This window comes from Quercus robur, chromosome 1 (assembly GCF_932294415.1).
Source record: "Quercus robur chromosome 1, dhQueRobu3.1, whole genome shotgun sequence".
Lineage (NCBI taxonomy): Eukaryota > Viridiplantae > Streptophyta > Magnoliopsida > Fagales > Fagaceae > Quercus > Quercus robur.
Window position 1 is genome coordinate 17,640,516 of NC_065534.1, and position 25,833 is coordinate 17,666,348.

The following is a 25,833-nucleotide window of genomic DNA, read 5'->3' on the forward strand; positions in this document are numbered from 1 at the left end:
TGTTTAGTTGGGAGTGAAATAGGGAGGATAGAAAATAAAAGATCTATTCTAGGCATAAATTTTATTTTTTAATGAATTTGGACGATTGCCTTTTTTTTTTTTTTGGTTGGTTGTTTGCTACTTTTTTTGTTTTAATTGAACATCATTTTTTAATAAGGTGTATAAGTAAATTTATACAAACTTATTTTTTTCATCCCTTCACTTTTTTCCTCTCAACAAAATACAAATGAGGGAAATTAAAATCTTTTCTATTCTCCCATATTTCTATTTTTCCAACCAAACGGACCCCTAATGTTTTAAACAGAGATATCTCACCATTAACCATTGACCTATAAAAAAATTACTTATAAAAAACATAACACTAAATGTGTTGCATTGCACAATATAACCATATATTTGAATTTAATTGAAAAACATATATAAGAACTCTACGTAACATTTACTGGTAAAAGTATAGCTTTTAGTCAGTTCGATCAAAAATAAGAGTATAGCTATAAATATATATTATTTAAATTTATGAAGCCAAAATTTAGCTTAACAAAGAAGTATTGTACTAGATTATCAAAAAATAAAAAAAGTATAGTACTTTTTTTTGTCTCTTAGTAGTATTATATTAAGCTAAAACCGGCAGAGAACTGGGCACCCACAACAAAAGTATTGATAACTCCATCTAAATTGTAGGCTTGCAATGCAAGTGACACAAAATATGGTGGAGGCATTAGCACCGTCCATTACGCATTGACAGCCGTAAAGTCTAACCGGTTATTGGAACCACCCCCAACGCTCAAAGACAATGCGTCAAGGACATTTCAATCACGTTCCAACCCAAGTTGACAAAAGTCTAGTAGACCATCCATTAAATGTCTTTTCTGTTTCCAAATGAAGAGTATATGGAAACATTAACCCCATGTCACGTAACGATAATAATAACAAAAGTAATATCGTGTAAATCACTGAAGCGCCGTTATTTAAACCGCTCAATTCTAGTTATAACTAATATCATATCAAGTAATACGAGGACTTTTTCCACCAAACCAGAATCGTGATGGTCACGATATCAATTTTCTTTTTTCTTTTTTGCTAAATGAAAAAGAAAGTCTCTAACATAGATTTATTAACCTTATGTCACGTGACCAAAATGAACAATAACACAAACCACGATTACAGTCTAATAAGCCAGCAAATACTACATATAATATTATAAAACAAACATGTACCAAGCACATATATTCCCTCACGTCCTCTCTACTCACTGTTAACATGTGGTCCTTCGTTCACCCTGAGCTGTTACTGCTCCCCTCGTGATTGTGTCGCGTGTACACGCGTTATAATCGAGAGTGTGTGTGGTCGCGATAACCTGAGTCCAAGGTAATATTTTGTTAACGTTTGTCGTGTTTGTGGTTCTGTTTGGACAGCGGTACTTTTATAACTAGGTAGTGGTATTTTCTTTTAACAGTTGATGAGGTGCCCTACTGTACTGTAACTGTGTCTGTGTGGTTGTGTCCTTTATTCTGTATTATGGCCAACGGACCAATAAATAGTTTTATTATGTCTACCAGTTTGCTTCAATTATTAAACCTAGCCACCTTAATTTAATATACAGTACCTTTCCACCTTCTGTTCATGGGTCCATTTAATGGGATTAGGTGTACCATAAATTATACCATTTAAATGTCTCCTAACTCTCTAGCTCTTTTACTATTATTGTTTTGGCTAGCTTTTAAGTTTCAGGTGCATACTTCCTCTCAAAACTTTAATTTTGTATCCACATTACTTCCATTATAATGTGATTCATCTAACCAGGTTCTATCTAGTATTTAATTAGAGTAAGACTAAACCCCAAAAGCATAGCAACAACTCTGATTAAAACCACAGTTTCAACCCCTCCAAAGCTCCAAAAATTAGAACCCAAAAACCCCTTTTTTCCAATCTAAGAATAATATAGAAAGCTTCCTTTTTTTTACTATTACACCAAAAAACCTAGAAAAGTCCCATTGTCTTTTTCATTTACTTAGCAACTACAACAATATTAAGGGTCCGTTTGGATACCATTTATTTTGCTGAAAATTGAAAATTAAAAACAATAAAAAGTTACTGTTCACGCGTTTAGCACTGTTCATAAGTCTAAAATCATTGTTTATGGACAATGAACAGTGTCAAACGCGCATCCAGGAAAAAAAAAAAAAAACGCAACACAAGAAACGCAATACACAAACGCCACCTAATTCCTTAAAAAGGAAATCTCTTAAATACTATACATTAGTTTCTTAGTTGTTTCTCTAAATTTTTTTTTTTGTTTCTTAGTTAAATTCAACTATACATTTAAGAAGTCATAACTAAGTGTTCATTTATGAACAATTTATCTAACTTCCTACTAAAAACTTTATACTAAAAGTATGTTAAATAATAATTATTTTGAAAAAATTAAGAAAAAATGAAATTTTAAAAAGATGTAAAAAAAAGCTAAAATAAAAAATATATAATTCTTATAGAAAATTAATGAAATGCCCTTTTGTCTTAATTAAAATAAGTACAAGATTTTGAAAATGATTTTGTTTTTACATTCCCATGAAAAGAAAACTCTAGATTCTCCTCCTCCATTTCAAAGTGCTAATATTCCCTCTAAAACAAACAAGAAAATTTAAGAGCTCTGAAACTTGTGACATTGCCTACGTGGCACTTCATGGTTGGAGAATTACCACAGTAGGACTAGAACTTGGACTGTACAAGACCAAAACCTCTCTCTCCTTCTCACACACACTACTACTACTACTACTACTCCTACAGGCAACAACACTCTCTCTGCATAACCCATTTTCACAGAGTAGGTGAAAAGCAAAAACCCCTCATCAGCCCCAAATTTCAACTACTATTGCTTTTGTCATTTCTTTCTCCACCTAATCTATACCCAAAATTTTTTCATTTTTTTTTTTTTTTTTACTTTCTCTTCTTCCTTCTGGGAAAAGCAAAACCAGTGAAAGATAGAGAATTTATAATATTGTTATATATATATATATATATATACAAAAAAAAAAAATTTGAAGTCAAGAGAGAAAGTTTTGTACCTGTTCAGTTTGGTTGTTGGTGAGTCTTTATCAGGTATCGAAATCGCAAACCCTAGAAAAATAAAAAGTTTAACTTACTTGCTCGCTCGCTCGCTTTCGCTTCAGATCGCGGCGATTCTCTCACTCGGCCGATCTGACTCAATGGGGTTGTTCGATTGCTTCGAATGCTGAGTGGAGAATGTAGCTCCGGCGATAATCGGCGGCGAAAATGTCGGCTCCTGTAGCGGCTTTCGAGCGGCCCCGCCCTGGGCTTAACACGGTATTTTGACCTTTTTCCTGTTTGGCTACCGAGAAATTTTTTAGAATTGGAAGGAAAAGTTTAGTTTTTTTTAAAAATTTTTTTTTCTCTTATTTAGAAAATCCGAAAATTTTAGGAAATGTATTTACTTAAATTGGTCGTTTGCTGTGAGAAACTAAGAAAAGAAAGTAATTGAAGATTGAAGTCCGAACTGGGCCCTTGTTAAATTAAATTGTTGATGTTAGGCTTAGTTAAAGTTGTGGATTTAGTGTTTAATTGGATCCATGTTAATGAAAAATTTTAGGAAATTTTGAGAGTTCGATGACTTTCTTCTTGCTAAATTTGATAATATATTTTTGATATTGTGTTTATTAATGTAATATTGCTGTAGTGTTATTTTATTTTATTTTTAATTGGATTGTATTGTTATTAACTGATTTTTATGGGACTGATGTGGATGATATGACTCGCGGGTCTTACAATGTTGGTGCGGAGAAATTTTAGGGATGAATGTTCTGTTCAAGGTTTCTAGTGTGGCACCAAGGGGCTTTACTAGCTAGGATTGGTATTAGCTTCCTAATAATATGTGAGAAAATTTGTTATGCTTCATACTAAAAATAGGTATCAAGATGTGATGAGCCTTATTGGGAACAAAAGTTGGGTCCAAAATCTGTGGTTTTCAATTAATTTGTCATTTGGACAAAAAAAAATAAAAATAAATAAAAGAGAACTGCTAACATCTGTCTGTGATGTGTGAATGTGTGTTTGCCTCTGTCTGTGTTCACTGTTCATGCACATACATAGGTGTGACCTCATCGTTTATTCAGCACAAAGTTGTTTTGCTGCTTGTTACGTTTTTCAGTGACTTGGGAAAACAATTTTCCAGTTGAAATTTAGAAAATAGAAGTAATGAGGATTTAGAGGGGACTCCAGTGAATACAAATTTGATATTGTTGGATTTCAAAAAGTTATTTGGGTTTTTGTACACTTTGCTAGAATTTCAAAGTTACTTAGGTTATTGTTTTTGTTCACCGTATCCCAATGGGTACTATACTGAGCTCTGAGTATTAAATGCCTCAAACATGTAGGCCATTCTTAATTCATTTAAAAACCAGGTATCTCATTAAGCTCTCAAACTGTTTTCTGTAAGCTTTTAACATCATTAACTGAACCTGTCCAACCCCAAACTATTTGGCTTATGTAGTAGGATATCTTTTGAAAAACAACTAACTTTTATATGAAGGTTTTCCTCTGCTTTTCAAATGGCAGTTAATTTAATAATTCCCTAACTCATTCTAGCTTAACTTTTAATTATTTGGATTTTATTGATGGGTTTGGTAATGCATGCTTCGTTAACTAATTAAATCATAATAGGTCCTCTAAGCATGTAAAATTTTTTCCATCCCCTTTGTAATGCTAAATTTAGTTTCATTCAGCACTAGGTAGGCAGTGATTGTTCATGGTTTCTAACACATCAGATGTTTTGACAGGTTTTCAAGAGTGGCCCTCTTTTCATATCTTCAAAAGGTCGGTAAAGAAATTTTTTTTTTGCTTTTTCTTTTATTAATTTTATTTGTTCAGGTTCTCCAGCATATATATTTGTTGTGATTGTTATCACATATACTTTTAATTACATGGCTTTTGTATGATAATGGAGTAGAAGTATTCATAAAGGATTATTAAATAAAAAAGTAATAGGGAAAAAGAAGCACATGGATTGAAAGTATTTTTATGATTATGTGGTAAAAGTATATTAGAGTATTTTTTTTTCCTAAAATATTTTTGATAGCTTTTGAGAAATTTGTTGTTTTCAGTAGTTGGAGCATTGCTCATGAGCTCTAGCTCAAATTGTATTTCTTCTCTTCATAAGAACTAGGTGGAGGACAAGATCATGAATTCGAGACTCATTGGGTTCATTTGTAACTTGCTAGTAGAAAAAAGTAGTAGGAATATTAAAAAACATTACAGAACTGTTGAAATTTTAATGAAGGAATTAATTTTCTTTGTTGCTGCATGGATTGTGTGGAAAAAATAAAAATTAGAATATCTTTGATGGGCTGGAATCTACCATCTTAAGAAGAGGTTAGAATATCAGATTTACTAGACTGGTTCAAGATTGGGAGTTAGAATCATTTGCATCCTTCATGGACCTTATATATTTTGGATCTTGGAGAAGGAATGGGGTGGATAAAATGTATTGGAAACTCTCTCCTACGGGTGTTTTTGATGTTCGTTCTTATTATAGGGCCTTACAACCCCCAAACCTTGATTCGTTTCCGTGGAAACTGTTGTGGAAACCAAAAGTGCCTATAAAGTTTAGTTTCTTTATTTGGACAGTGGCTTTGGGGAAAATTTTAACCATTGATAATTTAAGGAGGTGAAAGGTGGCAGTGGTGGATTGGTGTTGCATTTGTAAGAGGAATAGGGAGACCACTGACCATTTACTCCTACATTGCACAATAGCTCAAGAGTTGTGGAACATGGTGTGTTCACTATTTGAGGTTCTTTGGGTCACGCCGCGTAGTTTTGTGGAACGTGGTTTGCTTTCCTGTCAAATTTGGAGGTTTAGGGATCTTGAGGCTAGTTATCTTTAACCAAGCTCTTTAAGGGAAGCTGCTTTGGCATTATGCTACTGAGAGGGATTCTCTTTGGAGAAAAGGTTGTGGGGGCTAAATATGGGGAAGGGGAAGGTTATTGGTGTTCAACTGAGGCTAGGGGTCTAGGGTGACTATGAGGAAGTATATTAGAGGATGAGGGTGACTCTGTGGAAGTATATTAGAAGATGATGGGATATATGTGCAAAGGGTGTGGGGAATCTGTAGATCATCTCCTCCTTCACTGTCCTATTGCATCTGAGATATGGAGTATGATCTTTTGTTTGTTTGGTATTTGTTGGGTGATGCCGCAAAGGGTAGCGGATTTGTTGGATTGCTGGTCTTGCAATTTCAGGCGGCATCGTAATATAGTTGTTTGGAGGATTGTGTCGCACTGTTTGATGTGGTGTATCTGGCGGGAACGGAATTCGAGAAGCTTTGAGGATCGTGAACGGTCCATTCTTGAGTTTAAGTCTTTTTTCTTTTCTACTCTTCTCGAATGGTGTTTGGTTTTACCTTCTCTTTCTTGTATTTCCCTTTCTGGGTTGCTTGAGCATTGTACTTTGATTTCTTGATGTCTTTGCCTTTTTAGTACGTTTCCTACGTATGGGGCTGTGTTTTTTTCAATATACTTTTAAGTTACTTATCAAAAAAAAAAAAAATCTTATTCAAGGGATCGAAATTGTATTGAGTTTTAGATGATGTGTAGTGTGGTGATGAACCTCTTAGAAATGGCCTCCCCGATTTTTATGAGATCGCAATTAGTAAACAAGCTACTTTTGCTTGGTGATAGCTTACCAATTTTCCAAAAAAATTAAGTTGTTAGGAAATGGGGAATTTAATCATAATTAATATATTAACACTCCCTCGTGTGGGCCCATACTCCCCCATAATAAGTGGCCCAACACTTGAGATTTTTAAGTTCTTAAATGGGAGTTAGAGAGAAGACAAGGTTTGATTTTAGGACCACCTACTCTGATACCATGATAAATTATTCTCCTAAAAGTTTAAGTTTTTAAGAAATGGTGAATTTATTCATTTATTGTCTCCCATCAATGTTTAATCTTTCAATTAGTGTTGGGGTTGTTTTGGACTATGAATTAGTCCTAAACAATCACATTGTTTCACCCATTGGCTCCATCTTCTTATAAAATAGTTCATGCAAATGGTTTCTTCATTGTTGCAGTTGGAGTTTTCCCATTGTATGAAGTTCTTTTTACAAATAACTGTATTATGCTCGTTATTTTACTTTTATGTAAAAGTTGTTTGGTATTGCTTATGCTATGCTTTATTGAACTTCTGCAGGAATAGGCTGGAAATCTTGGAAGAAGCGGTGGTTTATCCTCACACGCACTTCCCTAGTTTTCTTCAAAAATGATCCTGTTAGTAGTAGTAGATAACCTCTATCTCTCTTTTTGCTTTGGATTACGTTCATATGTTTATCTACTTTGCCAACTCTTAATTTTATTTATTTTTTAATTGTTCTAAATTATTGGAGGATGCTTCTAGCTGCAATTTGTTGCATGAGTATTTTATTATTGGTATCTATCAAATTTTTTTTTTTTGGCATGAGTATTTTATTATTGGTGGATTGTGTATCCTTTTTGCATTACTAGGAATGCATTATTGGAAATGTAGCAAAGTGGCATACTTGGCATGAATTGCTGAATCCCATAAACACATCAAGTCCTTGGATGTAAGTTGTGCCCAAAGCCATTCATTCAAAGGCATGTCTGCCTTTTTTTTCTGAATGAGTATCATAAATCTTAATTTTGATTTGAAAAACTACCATAAGCTTATACATGTTGCCAACCAGACAAAGGGAGACGTGCTTGACGGTTCCTCTGATCTTCCCTCCCCCACAAAGGACATGTAGTAGGACCTCATTTAGTTAAACTGGCTGTAGAAGATCAAATCCATTTTCTAATGGCTGCAGCTTAATATTGCACCTATGGTCAAACCTTGCAAGTATCGCTGCTGTGCAGGTTACATATAAATAGTGATGGGGACCATCTCTCGTACCCTCTAGTGCCTGCTGCAAACAGAAGCCCCTTCTAGAAAGGAGGCATAATCTGTTGTTGCCTCTCCACTGGGTTCTGCAATGTAGATTGACTGCAAAGAAACACTGCACATCATTTTGAATGTCCTCTATGCTTTCTCTTTCATCTTTGCTGCCAACTTTGAGACTTATTTTTAGATTAAGAGATTCACACCTATATATATAGTTCAAAGCTTTAAGTCCTCTAAAGCTTAGAATATGCCCAGGCCTATGTTTTCTGAGCTTGTCAAAAGAAGATGCAATATTCTACTTTGTCAATTGTTGTTGAAACTCAATTTTTTCCCTGCAAAAAGGGATCCCTCTGCAGCTTTAAATTGTGGTATCAACATCAGTCCTCCAATTACCAATGCTCTAGCTGTTGAGTTGCATATATTCTTCCATTACTGGTTACAACCCTTTTTCTGGGCAATCAAATTTGGTTTTCCTTCATGATATAAGGAACCCCTTTCATCCCCCTCTCAGCTTTCACAGTGGGAACATCATTTGTTTGTATGGAATTCTTATTTAATTCCGGGATAATCCAATAGGTTTTTTTGGGAGGCACTCTGCAAAGCATTATTAAACTAATTTTCTAACTTGTTGTGAGAAGGGATTTAGAAATGTAGTTTAATTTCAGAACAAGAGAAAGCATAAAGTGTGACTTTATCTAACTGCTTTTCATCTCTTCATATGATAAGAGGTGAGGACCAAATATAAAGCTGAACAGTGAGGAGATCTTCCTGTCTCTTCTCTCATTGCATGCAAAGAAATTAAAAACTTTATGCTCTTCTTTTTGTCTTTTTTAAATGCTAGTCTTTATTAGTGGTTAGTGCTGCTAGTTTTGTCCTTTATCAAACCTTGATTGTGAAAGATGTTAAGAATTGGTTTCGTTATCCACTTAATGAACAACACATAATGGGTAATGAGAGATGATTTGTTAGGCAATAAAATTGTGTTTAGTTATATGGTATTTCCAGCTTTTTATACACAATTTTTGGGACAGTAATAATTTTTAAATAAGTTAATTGAAACAAATACATCTTATTTTTTGTCATGTAGAGTGCACTTCCGCAAAGAGGTGGTGAAGTAAATCTGACTTTGGGAGGCATTGACTTAAACAATTCTGGGAGGTATGCATGATCACTGCTATTATTTTTGTAGAAGTATTATCAACCATGTAGCTTATAGATGTAATTGTTTGCCTTGCAGTGTTGTGGTTAGGGAAGATAAAAAATTGTTGACTGTATTGTTTCCAGATGGGCGTGATGGGCGAGCCTTTACTCTAAAGGTGCTTCATTTACTAGTTTATTATCACTGCTAGTTTCTTCCATAGTGGAAGGAAAATATTTATGTATCATTGTGTCTCACATTCCTGTAAAAAATGTTCATTTTCCAAATGCTAGGCTGAGACATCTGAGGATTTGTACGAGTGGAAGACAGCCCTAGAGCACGCCCTTGCACAAGCACCAAGTGCTGCCCTTATTGTAAATGGGATTTTTCGGGGTGACACTAATGATTCAATTGATGGGTCCTTCAATCAATGTTTGTACTTTTTATTAGAAATCTTTCTCCTAATATCAGTTAATCTTCTTTGAGTTTTGTGTCTGTGCACATGTTTATTGTGCGTGTGTACACGTAGTTTAATATTACAAGATTCATGTATTTTATCCAGGGAGGGATAAGCGTCCGGTTAAATCCTTGGTTGTTGGAAGACCAATTTTGCTTGCACTAGAAGATATTGATGGAGGTCCATCCTTTCTTGAAAAAGCTCTTCGTTTTCTTGAGAAGTACGGTAAGTTGTGATATCAATTTTTGTCTGTTTTTTTTATTTTATTTATTTTAGTTACTCTACACCAAGTGCTTTTTTTCCTTGTCGTAAACTTAAGCCTTTTCTATTTTTATTATTCATAAACAATTTTTTTGTTAGGCACCAATCTATGTTATTTCTCTCCCCGGATTTGATTGATTTCATTCCCTTTTCAAGTTTTATATATGTGTGTGTGTGTGTGTAAATTATTTTGTTTCATTTCGAATGACACCCATGCTAGTTGAACTAGGTAGGTGTCACATCTTTTTGGTTGCATTGTTGGTACGTATATCAGATTGCCTGTTAATGATTTGTGTAAAAAATATAAAAGCATAGGAAGATGGTATTTGAATGACTCATGACTTGATAGTAGTTTGGATATTTAAAAATGAAATCTGGCTGATTAATATATGTTAGAAAGTATAATTCATTTTCATGTCATTGAAGACCAAATCAAGATATTGATTGCCAGAGAAAATAATAGGATTGGTTAATAAATCAAGGGATTGAAGCAATCAATATGCAATTCGAATTCAAATGGTCATTGACTTTTGTTTGTAATCTCCATTATAAATATGGATTCCGTTGTAATGTATTATCAGGAAAAGCGTATGAGATAATGTAACTTTTTGGGCTCTTGTATCGTGGATGTAGGCCACAAGGCTAAACCATGTAAATCATCATGTATTCTCTATTCTCTTTTCTCTATCACTCCATCACAAATTTCTACAATATACTTACCCCTGAAAAAACAAAATCTTGTTGTTTGAAGTGAATGCCAGCTGGATGATACTACATGACTGACTGAGCTACCCCAAACAAACATTAGCAAAGGGTTACCCGTGTTACTTTGCAACTTTGATGTTCGTGAATTTAGTTTATCTTGAATATCATCAGTGCAAAGTGTTACATAGAACCATAGTGGAAAAGCAAATTTGGAAATTCAATTAAGGAGAGAAATTAAAATGCCAAGAAAATGTCTTCCTCCTGATCCAACACTTTTTGCTTATTGACCTTGTTTTATTCAACAGGAACTAATGTTGAAGGTATTTTACGACAGTCTGCAGATGTTGAGGAGGTAGACCACAGGGTTCAAGAGTATGAACAAGGTAGGTTTTCTGCTCAAGCAATTACTAGAAGTAGGAAAAAATTATAGATGTTATTTTAGTTTTGTTGAATGTGTAGTTTGTTTTGAGTCTATGTTAACTGGTGGTACACATACCTTTCTAATTGAGGTTATTCCCTTCCTGATGATCTTCTTATCGTTTTTAGGTAAGACTGAATTTGCTCCTGATGAGGATGCTCATGTTGTTGGAGACTGCGTTAAGGTAATTGCTGACTACTCAATGCCCTTCATGGCTATTAAATTTTAGAGTTCAAGATTCATTGAAACTGTTTAATCTGCAGCATATCCTTAGGGAGTTACCCTCTTCTCCAGTTCCAGCATCGTGCTGCACTGCATTGCTGGATGCTTACAGTAAGTTCAACTATTATTATTATTATTTTGTGTCCTTTCTATTATATTTTTTCAGAAGGGATGGTTCATGGTTGTAATGATTTGTCATTATTTTGTTGAGAAGTCTGTAGCATTTATCTGGGAGACGGTTGTAAAGCAGATTGTAGCCATTAGACTCTTTACTTTAGGTGTGAAAAAAAATGAATGAATCAATCATGCACAAAGGATGATAGTTTAGGATGCAAGTTGACAAAAGCTAAAGACTTACAGTGTTAATATATTTAGAGGTCCTTTGTGTTTGCCTTATTTGGAGTCTCTTGAGTTATGCGAAAGATTGTGTCTCAGATGCTTTACTGTTGGCAAGGAAATTCCATCGTCATAGAGGCGCTAAGATATGGAAGGTAAATTCCATCGCCATAGAGGTGCTAAAATATGGGAGGTGGTCCTGTTTATGTGTTATGTGGGCAATCTAGTGAGCATGATAACAAAGCGTTTGAAGGGGTTGAGCATCCTGTCACCAAACAATACTGTGCTGAGATGTTTCTTTGAACGGAAGACAAACCTTGGCAGTATTCCTTGTCATTTTCTTGATTTTATAGAGACTTTGAACTTGAGTTTGTAATCCTCCTGGTGTAGTTTGGTACACAATTATTGCTACTTTTTTTTCTTAATAAATTTATTTTACTACTATAGCTCTTATTTTATTTTATATTTTTGTACCGCCTGCATAAAAGACAGCCAAAACACACGGGAAAAAAATAAAGATATGTGTTAATCAAAGGCAAAATCACTTTTTAGCATTTGGGATTCTTTCTTATGCTTTTCTTGAGAATGCTATGTTGGAGACTGGATCCTTCCATAGTGCTAGTTGCTCTGTTTCGTTGGCTCTAATTGAACATGGGTTTCCACTTTCCAGTCAGGTTGTGTGTTGATATAAACTGATTGCACGTATAAATAAAGATGCATCTTGGATCATTGACTGAACTTGATGTTTATGCCTTGGAGGAAACAATTCCTATGTATACTACTGTGTGTGATGCAGTACTCCAGTTCTGGGGTTAGTTTCTCTTTTGTATGGAATAGTAAAGTTCTTTATGTTCTGTCAACAGGATCTTGGAACTGGTACACATATATTAAAGAAAGACTATGGATTATGTTCAGCTGTTTGGTTCAAATGATTTTCTGTTTTTCAATATATTTTTGTTTTCTAATAAAATTTGGGTGCATAGAAATTATCAGCTTATATTTTTTTATAGTGGATTTGATTGTACATTTATACTTAAAGAGTTAATGCTGTTGCTTTGCTTTTCCCACTATATAAGAAATTGATCGGAAAGAAGTTCGGATAAATGCAATGCGCGCAGCAATATTGGAGTCATTTCCTGAACCAAATCGGCGCTTATTACAGAGGTAATCCCTTTCTCTCTTTTACTTGATGTCTATTTTTGAGAGTCTGTAAGGCATGTAGCCCCGCCCCTGCCAGTGTTGTATCAACTTGACCGTGGAAGGGTGAAGGTTATGGGTAATTTGGTGCCTGTATAGCTTCTTATTGTGGGAGCAAATTTGAGCTTAGTTGTGCTTTTTTGGGGATCACATAAAGGAATGCTTATTTTTCTCTATAGCCCTTTTCCAAAGATAAGGAAATTCCAAGCATTTCCCAGGTTGTCTCTGTCAGCTTTTGGCAATAGAATGGATCTCTCTCTTATTTAAATTTCCTTAGAACTCCCCCACAAGACCATCTGACTCTGTCCATATTGATCTCTGTTCCATAACACTTGAATTCAACTAACAAACAGAAATTAAATTATTCCAATAATATCCAGGAAGGTTCCATTAAACTTCAAATATTTCTCAAGAGAGGCTGCCAAACCAAACTGGCTGGGATTAATTGGAGGAAGTTGGAGTATTATTGGACATTTAAGCTGTAAAGGAAAATGGACTGTATTTTCTCTAGATTTGTATATATCAACCCATCTGTGTCCTCAAGGATGTACAAATTTCTCGCTTCCTGGGTGATAAAAAAAATACTAACACTGAAGACAAATCAGAACCAGCATGAAACAAATTCAAAATTTCAATGTCGTAATGGGAGTAAACTGAAACCAACTGATGCTTATCTCAGTGGGAAGATCACTCTCCTTTGTGAGCTAAAAATGGAAAAGGATACAATGTACAAATTTTCTGCCTTTCGCTGATTAACCAAATTTGAGGCGAAACAGCAGTGATATCCATCTGTTTGAGCATGTGTCCTATATCTAAATCTTTAAGGAAAATTCTTTGAGAACTTGGATTTGTTGGATTTGGGATGAACCGTAGACCCAGACATACTGGGTTTGATCCCCACTAGGAGTTCCTCTAGATTACTTGATACATGGTTCTAGCAGGTGGGGTCATGTATCCATGGTTTACTCCTTAGGGGTGAGTCCAAAGGACCCTGCCTTGGTGAGGTTCCACATCATAAAAAAAGGGATAAGGAAAAAAAAAAAAAAATCTAATGATTGGATAAGTGAAAAATGTGTCTAGGCTGGCAATTACAAATTCCTTTGTTAATGAATATAAGAATGAAGGACCTTTTTTTTACAGAGACTTGTTCTTTTGTTAATAACTATATGAATATATGAAAGAAGGACCTAAAGCAACAAAATTATGAGAAGGGCTGAAATATTTTAATCTTATGGGGCTAGGAGCAACCTGGGGAACCTTGGAGGTAAAGACATTGATATTGATACTATTACTTGAAGGTGAATTATGTGGTATTTCTTTGTTAACTCATTAAAGAAGCTGTTAGAATTATGGTTTAATGATTAAATTCACAATTTCCTAATAACTTAAGCTCTTGTGACATTTGATAATTTATCATGGTATCAGAGTAGGAGGTCTTAAGTTTGATCCGAGTCTCCACTCTACCTCCCATTTCAAATATAAAAAATCACCTATGTTGGGCCCCACTTATTAAGGGGGAGTTTGGGCCCACATGTGAGAAGGAGTGTTAGAATTATTGTTAAATGATTAAATTCACAATTTTCTAACAGTTCTTGACAGCTTAAATTTTTGGGACACTTGTATATTTATAATGGAATTAGAGTAGAAGATCCTAGGTTCGATCTTTGTCTCTACCTCCCATTTAAAATGTTAAAAATCTCATGTTTTGGACAATACTTATTAAGGGGCAGTTTAGGCCTACATGTGAGGAGTGTTAGAATTATGGTTTAATGATTAAATTCACAATTTTCTAATAGCTTAAGTTTTTGGAACAATTCTATCATTTATCTCAAAAAAAAAAAAAAAAGTTTTTAGGACAATTGGTAATTTGTCAGAAGCGATAGCAATCAGTGCAAATATATTTTGTGACAACTGTATTATCATATGAAGAATATTGGCTATGTAAAGAAGGATTGTTCATTGTTCCCTTAGACATAGTTTGGAAAGGGCATCTAAGCTTCTTCCACACAGGCCTTATTTAACAGAAATTTCTTAATTATAAGCTTGGAGTTACTATTTTAAGAATTCCAATAAAGATTATGTTCTAACTATTTATGTGCTCTACCTTGTAGCTAATTTACTATTTGAGCACTGTCTTCTTGAGACAATCTCTATTTTATTGGCAAAGATAAATAAGCATTTAGTAAAAACTGATGCTTACGTTTCATTAGTTGAATGTGGAATGATGGGCTTTAATAAAAGTGATTTTCTTTAATAAAGTGATTTACTTTGGGTGTACCCTAATCGTGTGCTCTAGTAAAATTAAAATAACAAATGCATCCGTGCTTGGTGGCATTCATGTTTGTCAGTGTTGTAAGATAAATATGATTAAAATATGCATATTTTGTGAATGAAGACTGAAGATGCTAGGGATTCTTCAGTGAAGCTTGTTGCAGGACTATATTTTCTTATTTTGAATGTAGTTACTAACTTCATGACATTTTTCCACAGAATTCTGAAGATGATGCATACTATCTCTTGTCATGCTCATGAGAACCGGATGACTCCATCAGCTGTTGCTGCTTGCATGGCGCCTTTGCTTCTACGCCCTCTATTAGCTGGCGAGTGTGAGTTGGAGGATGACTTTGATATTAATGGTGATAGTTCAGCCCAACTTCTTGCTGCTGCAAATGCTGCTAATAATGCTCAAGCAATTATTACAACTCTCTTGGAGGAGTATGATAATATTTTTGATGTAAGATACTCTTCATCCAGCAGCTTTTTGATTAAAAGAGTAGAGTTTAAACCGCTTTCTGTGTTTACCTTTTTCAAAGGTAAACATTTGGTTTGTGGTTTTCCTTATTGCAGATTATGTTACATGGACTCAGCAATGTAGCCTAATAAGTTATTGACGTCACAGTAATGTGTTAAGAGTCCTCTCTTCCTCCCTCTTAGTTTTTAGATCTTTTTGCTAGACAGAGTGTTGTCTCAACTTGGGTACCTCAATTTAGACTGCTCAGTCCATGTAACATGCTAGGATGAAGACCTAATTCTGATTTTACTTTCAGAATTATGTTGACTTTGTCATTGTTGGACTCTCAAGCAAGTGCTCAATTGTAACATAATTAAATGGTAATGTGTAGCTACTGTGATCTGTTGTTGCAGGAAGAAAATCTTAACAGATGCTCCATTTCAGCTGATTCTCGGATTGAAAACAGTGGGACCGAAGATTCAACTGATGATGAAAATCTAGATATGAAAGACAATGGATACCATGATGCAGAAAATGAAGTTGATCCAGAAACAGATGATGATCCGGAACGTGTGCACAGTGGAAAGTTGAGTGAAAGTAGTGGTTCTGCTGGGAGTGATCTTTATGATTATAAGGTGCTCTCTCTCTCTCTCTCTACAATCACACATGCAGGCAACACTCATGAGAGAAGCCCAGATTTTTAAATATGTTTATGCATATAGATATTTGCTTTATTCGTGCATGCATTTGTATATACACATAGAGACATCTAACGAACATTTGATTGCAATCTTGTGTTCTGTTATGTCTTCAATGGTCTTACCATTGCTGCTTCAAGTTTAAGATAGTAGATATGTCAAATTATGTTTATCTTGTCCTGCATGATGTGTTGTAAATGTTATCTTTTGCTTCCAGATGCTGATCTTGGTTTTAATGTTGATGCTTTTGATCTAAATTAGCTATCTTGTTGACAATTAAGTGAGCTCTCATAAAAACTAGTCAAACCTTAAATATTGGCTATCTATCTTAGTTCCCTTCTGAAAATGAAAATACAGAACTTTTTAACAAATATTTTACTTTCAGTACAATTCTTTGTTAAATTATAGTGGGAAAAGGTTCATTGTAATAGGCATCTCCCAGAGTTTTTCTATTGATGGAAGCGTCAAAAGTTTGATAATCCTATTTGAGTTGAAAGTTGTCTCCTTGTTGATGTGCCTGGAAAAGAAATGAAATCTCACCATTCTAGACATTGATTTAGTTCTAAGTTAAGCTAATTTTTTTTTATGAAGTGATGTTGTCATTTGGGCGTGTGGAAGGTTATAAGGTGTAACCAGTCATAGTACACGTACACATGCACGTTAGGCACACACTCGTGTATGCATATGTAAGATTTTTTTGATTATGGTAGACCACATTTGTTGATGTTTGCTTTCATTCTGTTCGCTTAACAGGCCTTTGGGGGTGATGATTCAGATGTTGGATCCCCTAGTAAAAAGAATCATGCTTTGGCTGAGAGTTCAAATTTATGTGTTGATCATCAACAGATAAGGGATCCTAATGGTCAACTGTCCGAGGAACAAGGCAAGCAGAAGAATGTAAGTGATAACTCCATTAATGAAATCAACACTCCAAGTGTCTCACCTGCTGGTGAGTCTTACCGATCAATGGGGGAGATCCTGTCCTCAATGGATACAGCACATCCTTTGCCCATGCCTGCTTTTGAATCAGGTGCTGGAAAGCCAGTGGGTAAAGTTACAGGGTCCAATGTTAATGCAAAGCGAGCAACATTCTGGGGACGGAACAATGTGAGTTGCCATATGCTTTGTTTTAATAATCAAGAGATGTTCTAGTCTACTTTCTACGGTTTTGTATCTTCAAGTGCAACGCTTTGATTGTTATGCAGGCCAGAAAGACACCCTCAATGGAATCAGTTGATTCTTCTGGAGAAGAAGAGTAAGATACTCATAATATGCATTAGCACATTGCTTAATCCATGTTGGTCAATGTAGAACCTTTATTATTATTATTATTATTCTCTTTCTCTCTCTCTCTCTCTCTCTCTCTCTCTCACACACACACACACACGCACACAGTCTCACTTACGTGATGAGAATGACACTATGGTCAAAAACATCGTGTTATTAGGGAAACATAGACACTATGCACATTTTATGATTTTAACTTTTTAACTTGATTTTTCTTTCGTCAGAACCTTTAAACCTTGGGAATACACTGTTTTGGGATTTGGTTGTTACTAGGAAAAAATAGATAATCATTGGCTTCTAGTTTTAATTTTGGGCATCTATAAAGGCTTGAATGTCATTTATATTCTGTTTTATATTTTAAAAGTATTTTTGCACGGACTTGTTTATTTTATTTTTTAGAAAGCTTTGGCAACTGTACATAAAAAGCTCTTTGTTTAATGTGATTTGCTCAATACAGGTAATCCCATTTGTGTAAGAAATTAATTTGGTGTATTGTTTGTAGGCTTACTATTCAGAGGCTTGAGATTGCCAAAAATGACTTGCAACACAGAATTGCAAAGGAGGTAACATTGCTTTTGCTGAAACCATTGTATTCTAAATCATAATTGTGTTTTTTACTAACAGGATTAACCATCAATATTCACAGGCTAGAGGAAACGCAATTTTACAAGCAAGCTTGGAGAGAAGAAAGCAGGCTTTGCATGAGCGGCGCCTGGCACTTGAACAAGATGTATTTCCTCCTTGCCCATTAAATATTCACATATTATTCATAAAATAAAATAAGAAGTATTCCACATATTATTTCAGGATTTGTTGTCTTGATGTTGAATATATTCTTGCTCTTTGGTACATATGCTATAAACACTGATATTCTGCCTTATATGTTCTTGTTATTTTCTAACCATCTTATTATGCTCAACTTTTTGACAGAAAGCTCCTAAAGTAATTTCATGGTATTCATTTCTTAATCCGTGCACCTACACTTATGCGTTAATGCAAGTTGTAATTTAGAATAAACAAGTAATATAGGTAAAAGGCCATACCTACTACCTGTATAATTCTCTTGCTTTTTGATTATTCTTGGGTGCACTCTTCCATTTGACTTTTGACATCAGGAATGTTAAAGAGTGTGAGGTCTCTATGTCTGTGGTAAAGGAGTGTGGGCTACAATCTTTCTAGACATTTTGAATGTGATGGGTTCCTATGGTGTTATATTTACCTCATTTGCTGGTCATTTGAGAATACCTTTTAAGTTATAATCCCCAAAATGTGTTGAGACAACTGTGCAATTAATCTTAGATACAATTGAACAATTTGAACTACAAGAACTTTACTTTTTAAAAGAAGCATATTATTGATTGTAATTGTTTCAAGCTCAACATTCTGGCATATTGGTGTGTTAGATGCTAGTGCATTCTGCACAAATTTCTATAATTTTTTTATTGTATTATGCCTTGGATCTGAGTTCTTCTAGAACAGGTAAAGAGTGGTGCAAAGTTTAGATATTTGAGATTTGTGATAGATAAGTTATCTCTTAATACATTAGTGTTTGAATCTGTTACAATTTAAGCATCTGGCTTATTTTTCAGTTTGACCTTCCTTAGTATTCCTTTGAAGAAAAGTAATTGTAGCATCAATGTATGACATAAGTAACTATTATTATTATTATTTTTTTTTAACACACATGCACTTATATGTTGATGCCATATCGACCTTGCCTGTTTTCATGTGGAGCATATTTAATACCATAGATTAATTGCACCATCTACTTCGTTTGAGTCTTCTGACTTTTAAATGACTATAGGTTTCAAGATTGCAAGAGCAGTTGCAAGCTGAAAGAGACCTTAGAGCTGCACTTGAAGTCGGTTTGAGCATGTCTTCTGGACAATTTTCCAGTTCACGTGGCATGGATTCTAAGGTTTGTATAGATCTTAAGGTAGTTTTCTTTACCTTTCATTTCAAATGCTTGTATAACACATTCTTATGACTTCAAACTGATGTGAAGACAAGGGCTGAGCTAGAGGAGATTGCACTTGCTGAAGCAGATGTGGCCAGGTTGAAGCAGAAAGTTGCAGAACTCCACCATCAACTTAATCAACAGAGACAGCATCACTATGGTTCCCTCTCTGATGCATGTGACCGTTATCAAAATGTCCAAAACCATAATTCTCAACAGTGAGTTTTAGAAAACATGTTATCTTTTTTCTATGGTCAGCTTATGGTGTTAAGTAATAAGTAGTTGCATGCCTTGTTTTTACTTATGTCGTAGAGGCTGTTTCTCAAGCTTACTGGTTTGAGTTTTCAATTTGCCCTATATCTTGGCATGTATATACCCATGCTATAAGTTGCGCACCAAGGGACCTTTTTTTCCTGACATCATGAAGGTTGATTGCGATCCACATGTGATCTAATTCTATCTAATGTCAACTCTTAATCTGTCAATGTCATTGTAGCAATATGTGTATTTATGTATGCCTAAGTGTACTGAAACGGAGACAGGAAACATGTATGATATGGTACGGGTGTCAATGGGCTCTTGCTCAAATTGCACCTCCCCCTTTTGTAAAAGCAATATGGTGGGCGAGGTTGTGGGTTCAAGACCCACTGGGTGTGTGTGTAACTTAACAATGGAAAGAAATATGTGATATGGTACAGAAATGGCAATATGTTAATTCTAAAAAATTTGGTATATGACACAACATGAATACCTTGATCAGTGATTCTATAAATAAATATTCTTAAATTCATACTATGCTAATTTTTAGTTTAAAAACAAATAATGCTGAATGGTGTAAAATATCTTTTAATAATAAAACCAATTAAGAAGCCTTTAGTTTCATAGAGAGAGAGGGAGAGAAGAAAAAGAAAGTTAAAGACGTATCCCTCTGTATCCAAGAGTACCCATATCGGATTTTGATGCTTGATATGGCTATCTCTGTTAGTTTAGTTTGATGTATCTGTGCTTGTAGGTTTATATCCATGTCTGTGCTTTTGATAGAGTGATGCTGGAGCAACATAGTGCATTATGAAAATTAAGGATGTTAGTACTGTTTCAGTTTAATATGGAAATTGCTGCAATATTTTATTTCAAAATTTTGTTAACTGACATTCTTGTTTGACCAAATAAGCATATTTACTGCAGGAGATTTCTTCAGCAAGATTTTGATACAACCCTTGCTTATTGTAATCAAGAAAGGAAACAGAGGACCGAGGTATGTTCTATAAATTTTCAGCATTTTGTCTATATCGTAAATGAGATGAGCTTTTATTAGGTAGAATTTTGTATAGTATTGAGGTGCTAATCTTTCTAATTCATTGTTCATCATCCTATTATTTAATTTCCATTTTCTGTCACCCTTTCAAATCTGTTTAAACTTTCTCTTTCTTCATTCTTTTGTTGTTTTCTTCCTCATGGTCCTTGGTTATTGGTGTAATGTCGCCTGATACCAAATCAGAAATGGTGGCATCACACTTGTAAACAATTTCACTATTCCTGTTGCTTTCATGGACTCCCTCCTAGTGCAGGGTGTAAGAAAGGGGATGGGGGAATCCCTGCTTGGTGGATCTAGATGCCATCCTGCTTCACATGAGTGGACAATGAACTTTAGCTTGGTTAACAAATGATATCGCTGTTCTCATCTGAGACCAGTAATTTATGAAGCTTAAGAGGCTAGCAATGAGCTAAGTTACACCAACACGAACATGGGTACGGATACGACACAGGTACGGATACATGGGTACGACAATTTTTGAAAAATAAGGGGATGACACGGCGTGGGTACGGCAATTAAATAATTAATTAAATTTTATATTTAGGCATATTTTTAAATATTTTTAGACATAAAATACTTTTATGTCTAGAATTAAAAAAATATAATATTTACAATAAACAACAAGTGAAGGAATGAATGAATTAAAGCCAAAAAGAAGAAGTGAAGGAATAAAAGAAAAAGGAAAAAAAGAAAAAGAAAGATAGACACGTGATGACTCTAAAATAGCAAAAGATATACAGTAAGTCCATTAAATGGCCTATATAGTTAGATAAGAACATTTGAAAGACACAAAGCTGAAAGCACACAGTTGTAGACTTGTAGTGCATTAGCAATGAAGAAACCAAAGACGCAGGAAAAAAGGAGAAGGAGAATAAAGAAGATGTAGCAGCAGCTACAATGGAGAGGAATGGGATCTAAATTAGAAAAGGGTTTAGAAGGAGAAAAAAATGAAAGATTTGGAGCACAAATCTCAGTCATTAGGCACCAAGTCAGTGAGTCACAGACCCATTATTCTCATCTTCTTCTTCCTTTTCTTTTTCTTTTTTCTTCTTGTTTGTACCGGTCCAAAATCTCCTTACCGTGTCGAGGAAGCGAAAAAAAGAAAAAGAAAAAAAACACCGATCGGACACCGGAGTCCGGCAAGTCTTACCAGTATTGGTTCCGACATGTGTCGGACACCGGTACTTCGCCAAAAATGGCATGTCGGTGCAACCTAGGCAATGAGTACTGTCGGACACCGATACTTTGCCAGAAATGGCGTGTCGGTGCAACCTAGGCAATGAGTACCTGAGCATTAACTAGAATTAGCTACTATAGTTGGCTTGGCAAACATCTGGGCCAAGGCTGCTTATCTTTCCTTCATTTATGACATTTAGTTCTTTACGAATTGCTTAATCCTTAACTTCTCTCTCCATAGGGGAGGTTGATGATGTGCATACCCTGGCTGAAATTTTGGGCTTCAGAGTTGGAGAGTTGCCTATGTCTTATCTTGGTATGCCGTTGGGGGCTTCACATAACTCCCCTTCAATTTGGAATCCTATTTTGGAAAAATTTGAGCGGAAACTAGCTGGGTGAAAGAAGTTGTATTTGTCTAAGGAGGGTCGATTGATGTTACTCAAGAGTATGCTATCTAGTCTTCCTATCTATTTTCTATCGTTATTCACAATCCCTACTCATGTGGCCAATAAAATTGAAAAGTTGCAAAGGGACTTTCTATGGGGTGATAGTAAGACTCATCTGATAGGATGGGATAAAGTTTGTGCGCCTATAGCCAATGGTGGCTTGGGGATAAGGAAACTTACTACTTTCAATAAGGCCTTATTGGGGAAATTGTTATGGCGGTTTGGGAAGGAAGAGGATCGGTTATGGAGGACGGTGGTAGCTTCAAAATATGGGGAAGAATGGGGGGAATGGACCTCAAAGTTGGGTAGGGGAGTTCATGGGTGTGGTTTGTGGAGAAGTATTCGTATGGGATGGGAGGATTTTAGCAAAAATTGTCAGTTTGTTGTTGGGTTGGGGAATAGAGTGAGGTTTTGGCAGGATGGGTGGCATGGGGATCATCCTTTTCATTTGGCTTTCCCAAGGTTGTATAGTATTGCCATTGATAAGGAGGTTTCTGTAGAAGCTTCTTTGTCAAGGCAGGGGGTGGAGGATAGAAGAATTTGAGATGTTCGTTTTATTCGAGAATTTAATGATTGGGAGATGGATGAAGGGCTGCATTTTCTTCATATATTGGGAGCTAATACTCCTCCAATGGATGTGGGAGACCGGATGAGATGGAAGTTGAAGTCTAATGGGGATTTTGACATCCGGTCATATTATAACAAATTAAGGAACTCTCCCTCAATTGTCTTTCCTTGGAAAGCTATTTGGAAAGCAAAGGCCCCTAGGCGAGTTTCCTTTTTTGTTTGGTGTGTAGCTTGGAATAAGATCCTAATGGGTGATAACCTGAAATTGAGGAGATTGGTTTTTGTGGACTGGTGTATTATGTGCCAACATTGTGGAGAGACGGTAGACCACTTATTTCTTCATTGTGAGATGGCTTATTGGTTATGGAGTTTTGTTTTTATAACTTTTGGCTTGTCTTGGGTTATACCTAGATTGATCCCAGATTTGCTTTTTGGTTGGTGAATTGGTTGGGGAAGCACTCATCTCAGATTTGGAATTTAGTTCCGTTGTGCATCTTTTGGTGTATTTGGAAGGAACGGAATCGGCGGACTTTTGAGGATTTGGATAGTTCCGGTGTTCAGATGCTTGCTTCTTTTAGTGGAACTCTTTTTGATTGGTCTCGGGCTTGGGGACTCACAACTAGTGATTCTCTCCCTTCTTTCCTTAGCTCTCTTTCTCTTTGTAATTAATGTGTAGTTTGGTTTTCTTTTTTGTTTTTTCTCTGTTTTCTTCTTCTTGTATTTTCTGGGTTTGCTCTTTGCTTCTTCATGCATAGAGTAGCCTTTCGTATATATATCATTCTTACTTATCAAAAAAAAAAACTTCTCTCTCCATAGATATTGGGGGATGAATGATGCAGGGCAAAACCAATATGGATGCAACTATAAAATTGAACAAAAAAAATGAAGAGTTAACCTAGGAATCAACACCTAGGTTTTCTTGAAGTCAGCACCAAGCAAGAGAGAACCATCTTGTGTTGGATGGAGTCAGTATTTGACCATTGGGAAATTTTCTAGAAATTTTATCAACCAAGCAAACACTCCATTGGAGTACAATATTGTGCTTATATATTCTTTTATGACTAAATCCTCTTTGACTTAGAAAGGCCTAATTATTGCTTTGCAAAAATATCCTTGACTCTAGGAAATTAAATAAAATTTCAATTAACCTAATTGACCAAAAGCCTAAAATAAACCGCAATTGATTTCCAGAATTAAACAGAACTAAATTGAAATTAGAATAGGATGCTCATTATCCTCAGGCTGCCACAGATGGGGCTACCTCTCTATATATCCATGTGTTTGTGTTTTTACCCTCCTTTTGGTATTGGGGTAGGGTTATTTGTTCCTCAGCTAGCTTTATATGAAATTGAAAAATCTTGATGCAGAACTTTTAGACCACATTCTGGGGGTAGTCATTATCTGCATTATTCTGTTTAGCTGATTGGCTGTTGTAGTGCTGTATGTTTCAATTTAAAGCAGAAAATGAGGAAACCGGATTATAGATAGGACTGGATCGCCTCACCCAAGCCATCCGGGTGCAGCACATTGATCCTCTTTTTTCCTTCGTCTGTTAAATTGATTATAACAGTAGAAAAGAAAATTTGCTGGTTGATCACTACTGTTTGCATTCAGATGGCAATCTACTAGTCATGGAAGCATCCTTTCTAACCTCTCTCAATTGCCTTCTAAATTTCTACATAATGCTTGTTCATATAATGTTGTCCCTTTTAATATCCTGTTTGACCTTTTACCTCATTTATTTTTTCAAAACTCTTGTTTCAAAGAATGTACATCTTCAATTGGCCATATTGCCACAGGAGAGTTTGTTGGGCACAGACTGGAGAAGTATTAAAGGACAGGCGTTAGCACCTGGCAGCAGTATCAAGCAGCCTTCTCGAAAGCAATTTATAGATTCAACAAGCCTGAGTGATTCTAAAAGTACAGAGGCTTCGACAAGTATGTCTATGGATGAGCTATGTGCTGTTGATTCTGCCTCCGTGCCCTCCACTTCCAGAGCAGCAGAGGCAAGACAACATTCTAACTGTGAATCAATGGCACTTCAATAGCAAAATATTTTGACACGTGTTTTTGACTTTTTCTGATAATTAAAGTCATTCATATATTTTATTTATTTGATTTGACACCTGAATTTACCTTGTCAAATCCAATGATTTGCAAATCATTACAAAGACCCTGATCCCTTTTTTTTTTTTTTTTTTTTTTTTTTTTTTTTTTTTTTTTAAATAGCATTCTATATGTTGAAGTTATTATCAATTTTAGTTCAGAGTATTCACTTAATTTATATCTGCCTTTCCAATTACTGTCTAGATATTGACCATGCAACCTGGTTCCAGGTGATAGAGTATCCAAGACATCCATCTGCAGCATCGTCTACATTAGTAGAATTAACATCTCGTCTTGATTTCTTCAAGGAAAGGCGTTCTCAGCTTATGGAACAGCTCCACAACCTTGATTTGAACTATGGCACAACGTCTTCTCAAGACTTTGTCTATAGACCGTCATCCCCACCATGGAATTGACTGACTGGAGATGATGCTTCATTGAATGTGTTGGGAAGAAGTTTGCCTGACTTCTTGATGTTGTATATCCTTGACGCCATTGCGTATATCTGTAGCCTCTGTAATCCAATGTAGTTTGTTTAATATTATTCTCTTTTTCATATTTAAAGTTTCCTTTTTCCCCTTCTCCACTTTTGTGAGAGAATGTGATTGGATTTTGGATGAGAAAGTCTTTTTCCTTTTGTTCCTTGGGTTCTTTATTTTATGTTGGTTTTTGGTTATAAACAATGTAAGTAGAGTAAGTATTTTATCTTGTTAATAGTAGGTGGTGGATGTATGTTATTGAACAAACATATTTATAGTGAACAATAGTTTTCCTGTTTGAGAAATTTTTACATAAACGTGCATTGCTGAATCACTATTATGTAACAGACCTTCAAGGCAATTTTAATTATATCATCTACTTAAATTCTGATACCTGACCTTGCCTTTTTAATATCTGCTACTTCTCAGG

The 25,833-nt window shown here is 35.3% G+C and overlaps 1 protein-coding gene across 9 annotated transcripts; it reads left to right on the forward strand.

Moving 5' to 3' along the window:
- The first annotated feature begins 2,760 nt into the window (after positions 1-2,760).
- Positions 2,761-25,796, forward strand: LOC126723817 (rho GTPase-activating protein 7). Of its 9 annotated transcripts, none has more exons than XM_050427647.1 (23): positions 2,762-3,084; positions 3,171-3,324; positions 4,794-4,830; positions 7,203-7,279; positions 8,995-9,065; positions 9,145-9,223; positions 9,339-9,477; positions 9,608-9,727; positions 10,774-10,851; positions 11,015-11,070; positions 11,150-11,219; positions 12,521-12,608; positions 15,132-15,375; positions 15,786-16,007; positions 16,824-17,177; positions 17,276-17,325; positions 17,860-17,920; positions 18,004-18,087; positions 19,162-19,293; positions 19,363-19,532; positions 20,500-20,569; positions 24,585-24,824; positions 25,155-25,796. In XM_050427647.1, exons 2-23 carry the CDS (start codon positions 3,274-3,276, stop codon positions 25,338-25,340), a joined length of 2,679 nt encoding a protein of 892 aa, XP_050283604.1. In that variant the 5' UTR covers positions 2,762-3,084; positions 3,171-3,273; the 3' UTR covers positions 25,341-25,796. The 9 variants fall into 9 exon arrangements, with proteins under 9 accessions (XP_050283651.1, XP_050283662.1, XP_050283673.1 ...); XM_050427658.1 differs by having other exon boundaries at positions 2,806-2,824; XM_050427694.1 differs by having other exon boundaries at positions 2,761-3,324; positions 16,917-17,177.
- Positions 25,797-25,833: the final 37 nt, after the last annotated feature.